This window comes from Eumetopias jubatus, unplaced genomic scaffold, assembly GCF_037043125.1.
Source record: "Eumetopias jubatus isolate StellerSeaLion01/CBP00866 unplaced genomic scaffold, mEumJub1_p1.0 scaffold_15, whole genome shotgun sequence".
NCBI lineage: Eukaryota > Metazoa > Chordata > Mammalia > Carnivora > Otariidae > Eumetopias > Eumetopias jubatus.
Window position 1 is genome coordinate 14,691,152 of NW_028274821.1, and position 17,519 is coordinate 14,708,670.

A 17,519-nucleotide genomic window follows, 5' to 3' on the forward strand; every position below is an offset into this window, starting at 1 on the left:
CTGTATGTAAAAACCGATTGTAGTTTTAATTTCTTCTTGTAAACAAATTAAGCCTAGGGCAGTTCTGTGCTACACAACATTTTTAGCAGTGAGAGTAATGCAGACATCTTCTGGTGCCGGCCAGCACAATACGCTTCAGAAATCACCAAGACTCTGTGGGCCTGATGGCTTTACTCATAATAACCAGTTGCGATGTTTCCCTTTCACAGAACGTCTTATTTGACAGCTTTTAGAAGACAAAGTAACCAGGCTTACATATGGCACCAAATACTGGTTTCATGAAAGGTCTGATCCTCTTTATAGCTCTCCTACTTCCAAAGAACATGTTCTGGAAATTAACAGGGTGAAGTTTAACTATGGTAGAAGTAGTAGACTGCCAGTCTTTTTCTGGTGTACCATTTTTTAAAAAAAATACAGGCACATAACACTAGCCAAAGATTATACCTTGATTACATTCCCAAAAGGCAGATATGCTGCAAACATGCAGAGATTTCATGTATTATGTTTGGCACGTGGGAACTAAATTTTGTCCCTATCGTCTGTGTATTTTCAATTTGCTGTACAGATTTTCATCCAATTTTATTCAGGGGAGGGCATATACATTTTGTAGGGCTGTATCTATCCATTTCTGCCTGTAACACCCAAACATCCTAAAATTTCAATTATAAGACAGACAAGTGTAAAGTAAAACTCTGGAGAACATCAAAGGAAAATGGCCATGCATCTGCTCTTTAATGTTTTCCTACGATATATTAAAATAAAAACAAAGTTTCAGTCTCTTCACAAGTAGTAATTTATATTCTCTGGATTTTTTCAGCCACAACAACTGGATTCTCTTTTCTGATTTTTGCTGCAGCTTCTGCTTTGTAATCATATGGACAGTTGTGCTTGTCAGAGTAACGGTGAAGTCCACAAAACAAATTTCCACATCGGCAGTCAAACCCTGTACACATAAGAGGAAGTAGAGTCACTTGGGAATTTGTAGTAATTAAAAGGAAAGGAAAAAAAAGTGTCACTAAAAGGAACCAGATTTTCACGGTTCTGTGCAACATGAAAGAGTCTACCACTTTACGCTGTGAAAGAGCTTTCAGTCTCTTTTGACATAGTGAGAAATTCAAATAACTATCCTTCCATAAACTCCTGTAGATATCAGAGTAGAAATTACACAGGCTCTGGAGCCAGACTGACCTGGATGCAAATCGTCCTCCGACCACATATAAACTGGGTAATATTTCCTTAAGAGAAAACTAGGGAAAAGAACCACAGGGTTCTGAGATTTAAAGGGAACAGTTAAAAAGTATTTTAACATTTTCTGCCTGGCTCAAAGATGGTGCTTACTGTTTAATTCAGCTACCTTCCCCCCAGGAGAACAAAGTAAAGAATCAACAGGGATGAATTTTTATCAATCCAATAAAGCAAAGGAATTCAGAAGGCCTGAAGCTAAATAAAGGGTTTTAGAGGATTAGAGACACAAATGGAAATCAAACCCAACTTCTCCCCATTATCCTGCCCCCTTTCTAGTCCACTCTGGAAACTTTCTGTTCCTGAAAGTCAGGCATTTTCTATAGGTGTTAAGACTGACCAGTCTCTTAGGGAGCTCCCTGTTAAATCCTAGCAATAAAATATGCATTGTCTTTTATGTTCTGTAATACCTGTAAGGCCAACTTTCTTTCTGCACATAAAACATCTGTTCTTCTTTGGTTTGGGCAACTCGGGAGCTTTTTCTTCACCTTGAGAAGTACTGGGCTGAGAAACTGATGGACTGGGCTGAGTGACAACTGAAAAACAAGGGTGAAAATGAGATATTTGCAAGAGTTCACAGGCTGACAATTATTTAAATAAAAAAAAAAAAGAAAACATTTAAGAGAGACAGATTTTTAGTGAAAACATTTATGAAGGCTTTTTTAAAAACATGTGCTCTATGTAGAATTTTCTACTTTAATATCAGAACTTCTTTCAAATCTGACAACTTCTTGCCAATCAACATACACTTGCTCCTTGAAATGTTGTAAAATGATTACTCCACTCAAATTCCTTTAAACTCACTCTTAACAGCTAGTACTAGGGAACAAAATCCCAAGTTTTAAAGACCTGGGAGATGTTGGTCACATGCCCAGTTTTTCCATACTGCACTTGCCGCCTAAATGCAAATTTCCTAATTAGGGCAGTTCACATTCATTATTACTGAGTAAATAGAAGTTGCCAACTTCTAAGGTACTTGGCTATAAAAGTCATTTTGGTTTTATACTGATACAAAAGAAAGACTGTATAGATAAATCCAGCAAATTGCGACAAGTAAAACCTAAACCATTAGGCCCTAATTAACTTCAGATCCCAACATTTTACAATTATCATTTTGCCATTTTAATAAATGCTTTATATGGTCATACGTAGAAGATATGAAGAGTTCTTAAAAAACTTTTAGAAATATCAGCAAACACGGTCTTTAGGACTGCTTAAGTACTTGTTAAATTTTGACTATTAAGGAGTCCACAGGCAAGACGAGAATTTTTAACACAGAGCTTTTATTTACTTTGCAATACTTATCTAAACCAAGCGTGGAACTTAAGACAATGAGAGATCTGATCTCCTTTAAAAAAGTCCGTTTCTCCACCTAAAAGGGCTTTAAATTTTATTTCATAGAGGACATCAATAAAACTTGTCAATATGAAGATAAACTAGTTCACCACATTAAAGCCCACATTACCACTAGTTATTTAAAACAAAACACCAAATTTAATTCTACGTTTATAAAATTCAACTATACCAGAAGCCCTGAATTTTAATATTAATCCAAACCCAAAGAACAGAAAATTAATGAATGCAATGCTAAAATTACCGCTTAAACAATAGGCTGGCACTAATGCTATAAGCATAAATCCAAACCCTAGAGCAAGCTGATAGGTTTCAGGACAGCTCACTCTAAAAATGCTCCCCCCAAATGTATAACTCATTTGCATTAGTAACATATTCGGTGAGACTAATAGCTTAATATTAGACTAACAGAATAATATTCTACCTACTACTTATCCTAATAATCTATTATGACAACCTTATTACAGTTTTTCCTGACGGTATGTTGGTAAAGAATCTATGGGAAGAGTGGGGCGGGAGTGGGGGAGGCAACAGCCACTTCCTTGGCTACATCAGAAAACTGAAGAATGATTCCTGGGACATACAGGGAAAAAGGGGAAAATGACTCAGTAAAGGCAAAGAGGAACAAACTACAGACTGCCTACTAAGAGAGCATAACAGCAGAGACTAGCTACAAATATAAACCAAGAGTACTGTTCCAAGGTCAGAGTAATTTTGTGTTTAAAAAAAACAAAAAACAAAAACAAAAACCCAAACAGAAGAAAAGCCTCACAAACACACTAATTTGGTCAGCTTTTTCAGAAGGATTGAACTCATTTCAAAATATTAAATATGGATTCACCTGAACTTAAGAATTTTTACCTTAACTTTACAGATTAACACTGTTACAATTCACGTAAGATTTGCTATGTGATGTTAGCAAAAGCCAGCCTCCAAAGCAAATTACATACCTACAAATACAGTTTCCTCACAATAAAGTTTTATAATGTGTTCAAACTGTGTACCAGGAAATAATGAACTATGTGCCCTGAAGAGTACGGGGCTACTTGTTCCAGGGTCCAGCACAGGTAATTCACAACAAGCCAATCTCTGGCAACAGGTTGTGCTACAGAAGCAGAGACTCAAAGCCACTCAATGAAAAAAATGCCTTTCCATAGTGAGTTTTAAAATCCCACAAACAGGATAGAGATCCTACACTTCTTCAATTTGAAGTTTTTTTTTAGTGTTCAACATATTCTTTGTCCTCAATATTTTCTACAATATCAAGACTGATACTGCTTTTGATATAAAATTTTCATTGCTTTGAAATTTAATCTATATAACTTCCCATTTATGAATAATACTTTCCCTAGTGATTTAAAGATCTATAACATATATTGGTAAACTACTTTTTAAGTTCATTAAATTCTTAACTTTTCCAGTCTCCAGATTATCAATTTTGCGGATTTGTGGGGTGGGGCTAAGGAGGGGGCATGGGCAGAGAAGAAAGAAGAGTAAAGAGTGACTATTTTACGCTTGAGGGACTTTAAGGACAGTGGTTCTTGCTTGGCCCGTATTTTACAGCTTTTTCTCCAATTTAATCTTTCAACGGGAAGGAAATAATCCCCCCACCAACACTTTCTCATACTACCAAATCCAGAACGGAACTAGTATTAAACAAAAAGCATACCTGGCTCTGACACCTCTGTTTTCGGGGTAGTTATTTTGTCCTCTCTTGAAATGCTCATTTCTGTCATTTGCTGAGTTACAGGCAAGGCGGCCACAGGCACATTTCTATTTGAGTTCAAGCAAACATTTTTAAAGATGTTAAGGGTACTTTTTGCAAGGTAAGCTGTCAGTTCAACTTTAAATTATGTATCATTTCCAACACGATCAATGGAGCTAAATACTCTAAAAATTTAAGAGAGTACTGGATGCCCAGCACACATGGTTGAGGATAAAGAAAGCCATGTGATAAATGGCCGCGTACTTGGATAGGTTCCGGTGTTCTATTATAGCCAAGTGGGAACTTTTAGCTGTGCCTGTAATTTAAGGGCAAAGGGGCAGCTTTGCCAAAATGCCATGTGTAGCACTCGAATACAGTCTGCAGAGCCGTACTCTCCACAATCCCTAAACCTCAATTACAGGAAAATAAAAGCACAGCATTCTCAACAGAGCATCATGGAGTGTGCTATAATATACATCTTTATTCAATGACCTATAAGATCATGTATTAAAAGGATCCTGGAATCCCAGATTGTGCAACACAAATAAAGCCAAGGGCATCTGATATATTAACATCCTTATTATATACGAACACTCAGAACAGTACGGTTAGCACAGATATCTTTATTTCCTCCTCGAATTATTATAAAAAGACTGAAATGGTCAATCTTACCTTGATTTTTCAGATGTGCTGCCAGCAGCACCTTCACAGTTGTTTAAACTAGTGTCTGCTCTCTGTACAGATGCAGAATCTGAGGTAGGACTGTTGGAACCACTAGCTGTTCCTATTTAAAAAAAGGATTTGTAAGAAAGAGCAAGACTACAAACACTCGGTATCAAGACTATTAATAAGTAACAAATACTTGCATTTAATTAGGTTAGTGATTTAAGCACTTTCACTGTGCTGCAGAATCCTACAATTAAGTGAGTATCCAAACAAAAGCATATATGAAAAAGTCACATCCAGTGAACCTAAGTATGAAACAAAACCTCAAAGAGGAAAATGAAAAAGCTAGAAGATACTTGTAGATACACAGTCATTCATTCCTGAGGTAGTCAAGTATTTGGGCTGATGCTTTAATTTCAAGCTCTTCTCAGGTCTTCTCTCCTTGGGCTCTCAGCATTGATTCTCACAGTCTTAGGCCCCAATTCTTGGTTCTATATTCTCTGTCCACCAGTTCTTCAAATGGGTTTTTCCTTGGAAACTTACCCATTGGGCTCATTCTGCCACTATTCTGCTGCCTCTGAAGATGTTCTTTGTAGCAAACGGAACACATTCCATTTGTCCTAGGATTCCCATAAAAGCCACATCCCGTACTACACAGCATGGGCCCTGGGGTCTGGTTAGTCTCCTGAGCCATATTTTTCTGCTAGAAACAAAACAAAAACAAAATTTTATTAATTAGCATGTTACCAAAGTAAAATCACTAAATTAGTGTGAGAGCCACCAGCATACCTTTGTTACTTCTAAACACCAAGTGTGTTTCTAACAAAGGCCCAAATTATGTTAATCATTAACAAGAGCAGGCCAAGAAAATTACGACTGTTTTGTTGCTTTTATAAAACAATGGGCATAAAAAACCGTCTTTTAACATGATAAATAATTAACTATAAGGACTTCACAGTCTTTAGGACAAAAAAAATTCTACCATTAAACATTAGAATGTATTACTTCACCTATCACCATGATCTTTGTTTCAATTTCTGAAAAGGTCACTCTGCCAGATATCAGAATTACATTTTAATCAGTCTGGGCAACTGGCATTCTTAAAGTCACTTTCTGCTTTCCTGTACTATAGACAGACCATATCGAATGGTGTTTTTAGCTAAAAAATATGTAAAATGGAAGTTGCAAATGAAAAAAAATCTACAATGATCACAATTAAGTATCAACTCTTGATAGCTACTGGTGGTTCTTTAAACTGGTCATATACTGGATGTTGCTCTTAAAGCATTCTTAAAATACCTTCTAACATACTTGGGCCTCACCAGTAATTCAACAATTCTGCTATGGGGCAGAACAACTGTACTTTAAAAAACGCTGCACCACCTTTACAGAACACTGAAAAGAGAGCTGGTAGATCATCTAGCCTTTCCTGTTACCTTAGCACCAACAAGCAAAGCTCTTTAAGAATTTAGGGGTCAGCCGCTTATGAAATTCCTTTTAAGTTCTGCATTTGAGGTGAGAAATCTGGGTCTGAATAGCTTAAAAAGTCAGTGCCCAGAAACCTGCAAATGGACAAATTATCAGCTATAGATTTCTCCAACCAAAGGCTCCATCTATTAAAACTTTTCACAAGTGCTTGTCTTCCTCACATCAGGAAATGAAACCTTTGAAAGCTCTATTTCAATATGGCAAAGTAAAGCAATGTGAACACACAACCTTTGGTAATTAATATTCAATGCTAGGTTACCAGAAAAAACTTCCAGAAGCCTTTTAAAATTAGCACAAATATAGTAACGCTATGCTAAACTTAGTAAATTTTCCTTAAGTGAAAATACACATAATGCAAAATTTAAACTGTGGAAAGTTTCCGTATCACCTTAAAATATGTAGGTACAAAAAGCGTATTTGAGAGCATTTTATCAAAGGGAGATTGTGTGCTATAACTTGTGGTCACTGTCATTTAAATGTGCCTTAATGCTGACAATGGAGATTACTTATGATTTGTTAAGCTATAAACATTTCAAGTAAGTGCAGGAAAGTACTTCAAGCTAGAGCATGTCATCTCCTAGAATTTCATATGGCTTTTCCCAACCACCACACAGAATACATTCTTAGTAAGTTACTAAAAACAGTGTTTTAACAAGTATTTAACACTTTTTACCAAGATTAATAAAAAGGGGTTAGAAGACTAATCAATACTGACCTGGCCAGAATCCTGCCAATATTTCCCCAACAGTTAAATGATAGTACTCTTTCCTTTTGTTAGCAAAAAGAAGTTATTTCAAGCCAGTCAAGCTTATATGGAGGGTGATGGAGAACCACAACTTACTTCAAAACAATGGTACCAATTTAGCAGACACGGTCTCTTTAAATAGTAAGTGGAATTTAGCTGACTCATTTTGGAGCAGGGTAGTGTAAATATTTCAACATCACTTATGAAGTTTATTAATAAACATTTTCAGCTGGGTTTTTAAAAATTTTTAATGTGCAAAAATGCTTCAAATAATAAATTATGTATTTATTTGCATGCCCCCCATGAAATGTGTGGGAATCTGCCCTACGCAAAAAGGTCATTCCTTGAAGGCAGCTTAAGAATTATGCTAGCTCACAGTTTCTATACTAACTTCCAGTGTCATCTGACAGTGGCTTTATAATAGCAAACTGGCCTAAATTTAAAAGTCAACCCACGTTAACATTAGCGAATCCAATTCTTAAAATCTTTTCCTTTATATAAAAAGGGGGGGGAAATCTCATCAATGATTTTACCCACTTCAACTTGCAAAGTATCCCACCTTTCCTTCTTCAGAAAACACAACTACTTCCAATTCACTATAAATAGCCTGCAACTGAAACACTAGAGACACCAGGACATTAGTCTTCCACATACCTTCCCATCTTGTAGATTTTTCCCCCCTAGAAAGCCAGCTTTTTAAACGCCATCACATGTGCAAAGCTTGCCTTAATATTTCTCAGAAGCTTAGATCACATGGGCGGGCGCTTCAGCCTGTCACAAGGCTGCAATGTGACAGGCTGAGCTGGATGGAGGCTCTCACATAAAGCCTAGTCAACAGGGGCCTCTGAAATCAGCTTCTATTTATATCGTAGAGCCTGCCAACTCCTACACAACCCCAAGAACTAAGGATGCTGCGTTCATATATCTAATATAATAAGGAAACAAAACAAAAAGATGCCATTAAGGCTACTGCAATTTTTTTTTTTTAATGTAGAGGGCTAGCAAACAACCTCAAATTCAACTAAGATGCATCATTAATCACTCATGAAGCCAAAATGGTCAGGGTTGTTTATAAAAACCAAGCACAGCAGAGAGAGCACCGAGGCAGAAAGAATCCTCATGTTTAAATCCTTCTGCTCAGCAGCAATTTGAAGGAGAGGGTAGTTTGCCAGTAGGTGCTGTTTCCCTCCTGCTTGGCACCATTTTAAAAAATACATTCTCATTACTATTTGGTACCTTTGAAGTTTTGTTGTTAGAAACTTGTGCATTCCTGGGTCAGCTCTATCAGATACAGAGGAAATGTTTTTTTATTTTGTATAGCTGAAATGTGTATGTTTACAGTTTGTGGCTTCCTAATTTTTTTTTAAGATTTTATTTATTTATTTGACAGAGAGCACAAGTAGGCAGAGCGGTAGGTAGAGGCAGAGGGAGAAGCAGGCTCCCTGCTGAGCAGGGAGCCGGATGCGGAGCTTGATCCCAGGACCCTAGGATCATGACCGGAGCAGAAGGCAGACACTTAACCGACTGAGCCACCCAGGTGCCCCTAACTCATTGTTTAAAGAAAACTAAAACCTGGACATGTAACAGAAAAACTCTCCAGTCTCAAATACGAATTAAAAAAAAACAAAAAACAAAAGGCTTTTACACCTATGTTACTTAGTTTTCAGGTGCACACGTTAGATGTTAAGAATGCCTACTCACCTGGACTTGAGATCTGAGTTCTAGTCACTAATTTACTTCTAACTAAGCCAGTGACCTTGGGCAAGTCCTTACTCTCCAGATCTCCCTTCCCTGTTTGCCAAAAGGAGACTACTCTGATTTTTGAAGGTTCCTTTCCAGGCTTAATACCGGGCCTGAGATAGAAAATAGGGGAGAACTACAATAAATTCTTTTTTGGGGAAATATTAAAAAAAAAAACAAAAACAAAACCCAAAAACTTGTAAGATAAAAATTGCAATATTTTCACCCATCAAGTTCTGAAAGCTTACTTTTAAAAACATAAGGGATAAAATAAGATTAGTTTTAATTTCTTTAAGTCTGTCAATTACCTGAATGCCAGGTTTAAAACCAAGGGCTCTGTGACCTATATACACTACTTTACCCTAATGTCCTTAGACCAGATTCTTAGGAAGCGTTCAATAGAAGGAACACGGCCCTTTCCTCAAAACACAGCTCCACGGAGTGCGTGGCAAGCAAGCAAGAATTTCATGTTCACCAGCCTAAATGCATGAAACAAAGGGGAAGGTGCTCCATTTCCTTCATGAAAGGGCTCTTGAGCGAGAAACGCAGCGCCGCTGGCAAAACTAAAACACGACGACAGAAGAGCACCCCCCACGTTCCAGCGATTTCCGAACAAGTCCGGGTCCCACTGGTGCCCCCCATTCCTCCCCACCATACCCCTCTCTAAGCCGAGGCCTTGCTCAGGAGAGCCCAGCAGGGCCTTCTCCAAAAACCACTGAGTCATGCAGAACAGCAGCTCCGCAGGCGAGGCCGGCCCCGCGCCGACCCCCGACCCTGACCGGCTCCTCCGAGGCGGCGGCGAACTGCGGAGGAAGGGGGGGTGCGGCGAGCAGGGGGCCGGGGGTGCGGCCGCCGCCACGGCCCCTTTGTCTCTCCGGGTCCGGCTGCCCACGCCGGGCGCCGCGCAGAAAGCGGCCGGGACGGACGCGAGGGAGGCCCGGAGCCCACACGCTGGGCATTGTTCTCCGGACCGTGCGGGTGCAGGCGAGCCGGCGACGCGGGGTGCCGGACCTCGGGCCACGACGACAGGATGACGCCTCCGTCTTTGTGCTTCCTGAGCTGGCGAGCGGGCTCCCCTCCCCCGGAGGCCGCCGGCCGCGGCCCGCTCCGGCTCCGCCAGAGGCGCGAGGCGGCCCGGTCACCCACCCCCCATCCCCCGGCCGGGCACGAGCCGCCGGGCGCCGTCCCCCAGCTCCGCACCACTCACCCTGCGGGGGCAGGAGTGCAAGAGCCGGGCTCGCGCGCGACGCCGGCGCGGTGGGGCCGGGCCCGGGCCTCCGGGAGAGACGAGCCGTGCGCCCAGGAGCGGCCGCCGCGGGCCGGGAGCGGGGCGGAGGTGGCGCTGCCGCCGCCGCGGGGTCCTCCTTTGTTCCTGCAGTAGCACCGAGCGTGGCCGGGACACGCCGGAGCTCGGGAAGTGGGAGGAGGGAAGCGGGGGGGGGGGCAGAGGAGGAGGCGGAGGGAGGACCGGAGGCCGCGGCGGCTAACGCTGCCCGCGGCACTCGCCCGTCGTCACCTCACGCCTCCACCGGCGGCGGGCTGGGCCGACTCCGAGGGCGACCGGGACGCGCGCAGGGAGGCCTGGGCGCCGGAGGGCCCGCCGGTGGTGCTCTCCGTCGCCTCAGCTACGGCCGCGGAAGTTGCGTGGCTCCTGGGAGCAAGCGAGCCCCAAGTCCAGGTGCACACTGGTCCGCGCTCCGTCCGACTGACGCTCTCTATCCGCCCGGCACCCGGGCAGTGAGGGAAAGAGGGAGGGGGGCGGCGTCTGTGCGTCAGCGAAAACCCCGACGGCGGCGACGGGGAGCGCGGTGACGTCGCGAGCCCGGCGCCCCGCCTCCGGGCCCAGTTCCCGGGTCCGGGAGGCGGGGTCAAGCCCGGCCTCGCTGCCGTCGCGCGGAGCCGAGTCACTGGCTCGGCTGTGGGTCCCAGGGTGGAGCTGGAAGGAGCGAGGCCTGTGGAGAATGCGTTTCTATTTTTAACCCGATTGTCCGCCCTCAGCCTTCCTCCTTCCGATTTTCTCGCTCAAGCCCGCTTCTCGCCATCTGAGTTCTCACGCTTTGTCTCGAGCCCTTGGCAGACATTTCCCTTTCCTCCTTACTCCCCTAACCGCCGCCCTCCCCGCCCCCCCACGAGTTAGTAAGAGGGATTCGCCTCGAGAAAAGGAAAATAACTCTTCTTGCCTGCTTAAGAAGCCTCCCCTGCCCCGTGCCCCTGAACCCCCTTTCGGTTCTAAGGTCCCCCCCCTCCGAGCATCGCCCGGACGCCGCCGAGAAGCAGCGGGGCAGGCGGCGCTCGCTCGCTCGCTCGCTCGCTCGCCCAAGGTCACGGGTGGTTGTGCAGAGTCAGGAAAGGCCCGGGCCGACTGGCTGCCAGTCTCGGCCCTGGCGTCGCTGTTCAGAACAAACTGTTTGGGCCCGCCTGTAAAATCCCTGGAAATCGACTATTCCAGCAAAGCGTCCTGAACTAGGAGAGCACCAAATGTTCTGCTCGAGACATGGAGTTGAGGGACAAACAAGCTAGACGTGAGGCAAAGACCAGAAAGAGGAGGAGTTGCAGGGGGAAGTTCTACAGAAGGGAGGTGTTAGGCAATTGAGAAGTAAGCACAGGGCCTGACCAGTTAGCAGCTGGCGGCGAGTGAACTCGAAACACTCAGAACCTTTCCAAAGCACCACTAGCCAAAAAATACCGTACTTACAACTGACCTCGCCAGGTGACTTCAGTTCAATTCAAAAGAACAAAATACTAAGTAAGTACTTCTGAAATTTTGTAGTCAACAGTGGCCTACTGAATAAATAGAAATGAGGTTTAGGTCTTATATGAGCCACCGTTAGAATGGAGTGAGAGGTCCCTTCAGTGTTTCCCAAACTTCCTGATCAGAGAAATCACCTGGGGTGATGATTGGAAAGATTCCCAGGCCTCTCCCCTGGAGATGCTGTTGGTCGGTCTGGGGGTGGAGCTCGGGAATCTGTATTTTTAAGCAGTTCTCCAGGTGATTCTTCTTTGTGGTTTTGTATAATTCGGGAGAATGCTATCCTGGTGCCCTGTGCCAGAATTTCCAAATCAGACACTTTTGTGCCACAGGAAGCAGAATACCTAAAACATAACTGAACATTGCCTTTACGATTTAGGGCTGTTGCTGTGGTGAACTAATGTGTTAGACATGGAGTCGTTTCAGTCAGGGTTCCCCTGACCATTGGACTTTAGTTCCTTGAATGAGTAAATGAATCCATAAAAACACAGCAGCTACCGTTTTACAGACTGTTTTCAGTGCTGAGTTTTCTCCATTTAGGGTCTCATTTAATCTTCACAGCAAGTCACTGAGATAGGTTCTATTATATCCATTTTTACAGATAATGATTAAAAGGAATAAGTGAACTTCTTGAGGAGCTGAGGGACAGGGAAGCCAAAGAGAGGTGATTTTTACTGAGAACAAAAATAACTTCGGGATGCCTCCCCCCTCCCTCCTGAACTTTAGTTATTAAAAAATGAAACAAGGTAATTCCTGAAGAAGCATATTTGGGAAAAACAATAAAACAAACCATGAACCAAAGAGTAATAAGGCAAGCTGGCTAATTAATACTGTATTGCATAATATATGTTATGTAGCCCCTTCTGCTAATTCATCTTCTCCACCAATCGTTTATAATTTTCTCTATGAGACTATTTCAACCAAGAATGTGGGTGGTATTGAACCTAATTTTAGCAAGATTCCCTTCCAGCAACTACCCTAGTTGCTCTCGAAGTGTGCTCTCCAGACCAGCAGCATCAGCAACACGGCGGCAGCTGTGAGAAATACAAATTCTCAGGCCCCTACACCAGACCTATGGAATCACAAACTCTGTGGGTTTGTCTAGCGATCTGTGTTTTAAGTCCTCCGTGTGATTCTGATGCACACTCACACGGAGTGAGAACCACTCACCCCTACTGTACTATCAGGTGACCTTTCAGATGTTCATACCGTGTAAAGGGAAAGGGTTGAAAAAACCTGTTTTTTCTCATACTATTGGTGTAACAGATTAGGGGATATGCTTCTAAGGAAATTGTTGTTGTTCTTCTAAATTTTCAGGTGGACTTCTAAAGACAAACTATAAAACTCAAAATATTTAATAGAATGCTCTTAATATAAGTACGCAAAAGGGCTGTCACTCTGTGGTCATCAGAGAAGGCTGAAACCAGCCTCTGGAAACGAGCTCTCAGGGAAAGTGGGCATGCTCAAAATGTGGTGTAATCAACTAATTGTTCAAAAATACCTTTTGTAGAATTTCATTACATAGGACATACCAAGTGACTGATACTGATCCATTCCTAAGGACTCTTTGAAAATTATTTATTTACTTATTTATTTCCGTAAAAGTGTTTTGCACACTTACTACATTTTAGGCACCCACTGACTGGGTGCTGAAATATACACTGGTAGGAAAAATTGATCTTATCCTTGTTTTCGTGGGCCTTACTGTCATGTTGGGGAGAAAGACATTAACAATATTATCATATAAATACATAATTATGAACTGGTAAATATTTGGAAAGAAAGATATAGAATACGATGGGAGCATATAACCAATGACAGTGGATACTGAAAACTCGCCCGGTCTGAATTTCATCACAGCTCACCCCCATCACCAGTGGAGCCAGGTTTATTTCCTTAAAGTAGTTAACTATAGCAAACTGGTATGTCCTATGAGAAAGTTGGAACATTTTGTATTCTACTTAGGAATTCAGGTAGGGTCGCCTGGGTGGCTCAGTTGGTTAAGCAACTGTCTTCGGTTCAGGTCATGATCCTGGAGTCCTGGGATCGAGTCCCGCATCGGGCTCCCTGCTTAGCAGGGAGTCTGCTTCTCCCTCTGACCCTCTTCCCTCTCGTGCTATCTCTCATTCTCTCTCTCTCAAATAAATAAATAAAATTTTATAATAAAAAAGAAGAATTCAGGTAAAGTCATTGCAGTTTCGCTTAGATTTTTCTTTGTAATCTAGGCATGGACCAAAAGAGGGGATTGATGATGATTGGAGAAGAGCAAATGTAATTAAATTTCTTAAAAAGTAGAAAATGACATCCCTTAAAAACACCAATAAAAGTTATTAGTCCTAAAATATAAAAGACTTCGATATTTTAGCTTGACATATAACTTCCCATTATGGAGACAGGAATTGCTTCTATGGCATTATTGTAATACCCTGTCATGGGTAACTTCATTTTCTCTCTGTGCTTAAGCAGAGCTTGGTGAAGCATAAAGTCTTTGCTAGGGTTTTAAAAATTGGTGCGTATCGTTTGATGTTCACATAGTGACCTTCCTCCCTTTCTTTCCTCAGCCCCTTCCAAAATCTCAAAGATTAAAGTAAAGAGACTCAATTTTATTTTTCTTATTTTCAAAATGATTGGCTGAAAGGATTACAATATTGTATTTAGCGCAAATCAACTAATTAAAAAATTTGGAGTATGACAGATTATTTAATTATGATTTTTTCCTCTTTAATCATTGATAATTAAATCATAATTAAAATATCAGTGAATCCAATAATAGATGGGTTTTCCAACCCAGCTCAACAAATGGTTGGCTAAGTTTTTCCCTCAAGGAATGGATAAAGCAAGTAGCAATTTAATTACTGTGAAGAACTTTTGGTAATTTTAAAAACCATACTCATTTTCAGTGAAAACAACTTGATCAAAGAATCTTCAAATAAATAGCCATGGATATCTTAACTGATGAGAGACGACTTTCAAACACAATCCAGATACTGTCAGCATAGCCATAAACAATTTTTAAGACTATTTAAATAAACAAAAGCCTTTATTATTTGTATAAATCAAGAACTGAAGGTGAAGGAAATCGATGAATTAACGCATATATGTATTTTGCTGTAGATATCACCTTTTAAGATACACACAAAGTACTTTGATCTCAAGATTTCAAGAAATCTTTGTGAGTGAACAAACTAGGAATGGATGTTAACTATGAATCTCAGTAATCAGCTCTGGGATTGACTTTGAAACAACACTTTGAAGCAGATCATAACTTGGGCTCGTGGGTGGTATATGGGCCAGAAAGTCAGGAACCAGGTGGGTAATTTGGCGAGAGCCCAGCAACTGGTATGTATAAAGCTCTGGCAATGGGCAGTTGGCACTAAGGTCCTAGATACCATGCAACAGAAGAAGATCACAGAAAGCAGGTGGATACCATCGGGGAGGTCAGGATTCAGGCAGAAGACAGACCAGAGAAGTGGGTAGGGTGGGCCCTTGTCCTGGAGGAATGCAAGTTCTAGGCAGAGAGCCAAGGCAAGTGTCTTATGTTTGTGTTATGTTTTTCCATTTACAATGTATGTTCGAGTGCATTAATTCGATAAATTCTCACAACAGTCCACCGATTTAGGTATTCCCATCTTTCCTTTTGCAAAGGAGTTCACCGAGGCTCAGGGCAAAGTCATGTGTCCTGTCCAATGTCATGTACCTAGTAACAGTCAGAGCTGGGAAATTTAATCCTAGCCTCTGTCTTCTGGTTCAGTGTTCTGTGGCCTCTCTAGGAGCATTTCTGCTTTTAATTTATGTCATAATTATATTTCCCCTTATAATGTGAATCACCCTTTTACATCTTGTACATCACTCATCTCAGAATTATGACCTTAACGGAAACTCTGATTAGATAGTGTCTTGCTACCTAACAGGCAACTCCTTCCAAATCCGTTTGGTCCCGTCTTCTCCAACCAACTTCTAAATGTGGCATTCCTTAAGTCTACTTCTTGAGCACTCTTTGTTTCTCTATTGAACATAGTGTCAGAGTCGTTTCACTCACTTCCACAGATTTATATGATACCTGTACTCGTTCCTTGGCTTACAAATGCTTGATTTATGAATTTTTTATTTACAGAGATATTTATATCTATTTTAAAATTTTATATATAAACACTTCTCAGTTTAACCCAGGACATTTCTTTTTCCAAACTAAAGGTATGCTATGTCATTGGAAGAGAAATTCATAGTTAGCCACTACTATTGTTGAATCATGAATAAATGGGAGGACCTAGGCATAGAGATGGGTGTATATTTATTCCTTGTGGGTCTTGTCTCCAAAGTGGCCAAGATAAAGCTAAAACCTTGGAATCCCAGAGCAGGTGCTTTGGTTATTGGTATATGTCTGATTTAAGTCCTTTCTGTATTGTAATCTACAACATAGTGACCAGCTTTAGATGTGAAACATACAAATATGTAGAGAAAAATCTTTTGTTTTATGGTAAAATTAAAAGTGATGAAACAAGTTGAAGCAGGATAGAGAAATAAAAAACAAACATTACTTTTGTCCATTAACTGAGTAATATAAAGTGGGAAAAGAATCTGAAATTGTTAATTTTTAATAGCACACTATCACTGAAATGTGTCTAAGGCTACACCCAAATTGTCTGAGGATTTCCTGAACCTTTTGATGCTGGGTAAAATGCAGCTCTGAGCTTCCTGATTATATCGCAGAAGGTGATGTCTTTGAAGACCTCAAGAAGCCTATTGAAGAGGGAGCCAGGGGACAAAAGAATAGAAATAGAGTTCAGTGGACACCCCAGAAGGTTTCAGAGATTTGAGAAGAGTTTAGTCTTCGAGTAAGTTCTAGACTGCAACTGTGGACCACGCGTTGGTTAGCAAAGACACAGAGGAACTTCAGAAGAAATTCAGCACCCATCATTATTGTTGTCTTTGAAGGAGGTTGAGCTCTTGGGGAAACAATTCCCCTAAAATCCAATGCTCTCTTGTACATTTCATTGGATGTAGAAGGATGCTCTAGATCAGCCTCCCTCAGCTTTCTGAAGATCAAAGAATAAATAGATTGCTTTGTCAGCAGCTGCCTGCTGAGAACTGAAGATCACCTGCTGCAATGGTTCTGGTGGGAAGAGGTGCTGATACTCGAGGGGCGCTTGTGGCTTCTCCTCTCGTCCAGTTCCTTCCTTTCAAAAAGACTTCTCTGGGGGCAACTGGGTGGCACAGTCGGGTAAGTGTCCAACTCTTGTTTCGGCTAAGGTCATGATCTCAGCGTCCTGGATCAGTCTCTTTGCTCAGCATGGAGTCTGCTTGAGATTCTCTCTCCCTTTGCCCCTTCCCCCCAAATAAATAAATCAATCCTAAAAAAAAAAAAAAGACTTCTCTTCCCTCATTCTTTTCTAGCTAAGGGGTCAAGAAGCATGCTTCATTTTTAGCAGCCTTCAGAAGGAGAAGATGAAATGAATTCCTACAGTAGGGGTTAGGTTCAACCAGATGACTTCTACAGCCCCTGGCAATGATAAGACCCCATGATTTCTCTGAGTGCATATTTGAATGAATAGATTTCTGTTCATTAAAAGTTTTAAAAAGTTCTATTCTTTTGTAATCACTTGACCTTACAGTTAAAGTAGAATTTTTAAAGTGAGTAAAACGCCAGAAATTCAAAATAAATTAATTAAAAAAAATGAAAACCAGTGCAGCAATTTAACTGCATAAGGATTAAAGGAACTATATAAGTTGCAGGCAAATCATACTTAATATTTATTTTGCACTTAATTTGTGTTTTTCTATAACTTATATTTAATCCTTGTGATAATCCTTTGAGGTAGTGATGATTATGT

General features: G+C 41.4%; 1 protein-coding gene across 2 annotated transcripts; it reads right to left on the reverse strand.

The window, feature by feature from the left end:
* Nucleotides 1–708: 708 nt before the first annotated feature.
* On the reverse strand, nucleotides 709–10,674 carry ZFAND5 (zinc finger AN1-type containing 5). 2 transcript variants are annotated; one of them, XM_028089081.2, is made up of 6 exons: nucleotides 10,147–10,674; nucleotides 5,510–5,666; nucleotides 4,973–5,084; nucleotides 4,265–4,368; nucleotides 1,653–1,778; nucleotides 709–943 (listed from the first exon to the last, which is right to left on the reverse strand). In XM_028089081.2, the coding sequence occupies exons 2-6, from the start codon at nucleotides 5,658–5,660 to the stop codon at nucleotides 795–797; spliced, it is 642 nt and encodes a 213-aa protein (XP_027944882.1). In that variant the 5' UTR covers nucleotides 5,661–5,666; nucleotides 10,147–10,674; the 3' UTR covers nucleotides 709–794. The 2 variants fall into 2 exon arrangements, with proteins under 2 accessions (XP_027944882.1, XP_027944881.1); XM_028089080.2 differs by having other exon boundaries at nucleotides 5,510–5,669.
* Between the last annotated feature and the right edge of the window lie 6,845 nt (nucleotides 10,675–17,519).

Excerpts from the sequence above, each read along its gene's own strand:
- ZFAND5 (XM_028089081.2), bottom strand. The coding sequence starts at position 5,660 with ATGGCTCAGGAGACTAACCAGACCCCAGGGCCCATGCTGTGTAGTACG. Across the intron at positions 5,085-5,509 it reads TGGCAGAATGAGCCCAATGG|GAACAGCTAGTGGTTCCAAC; the intron begins GTAAGTTTCCAA and ends TTTTTTAAATAG. Across the intron at positions 4,369-4,972 it reads AGCACATCTGAAAAATCAAG|AAATGTGCCTGTGGCCGCCT; the intron begins GTAAGATTGACC and ends GAACTCAAATAG.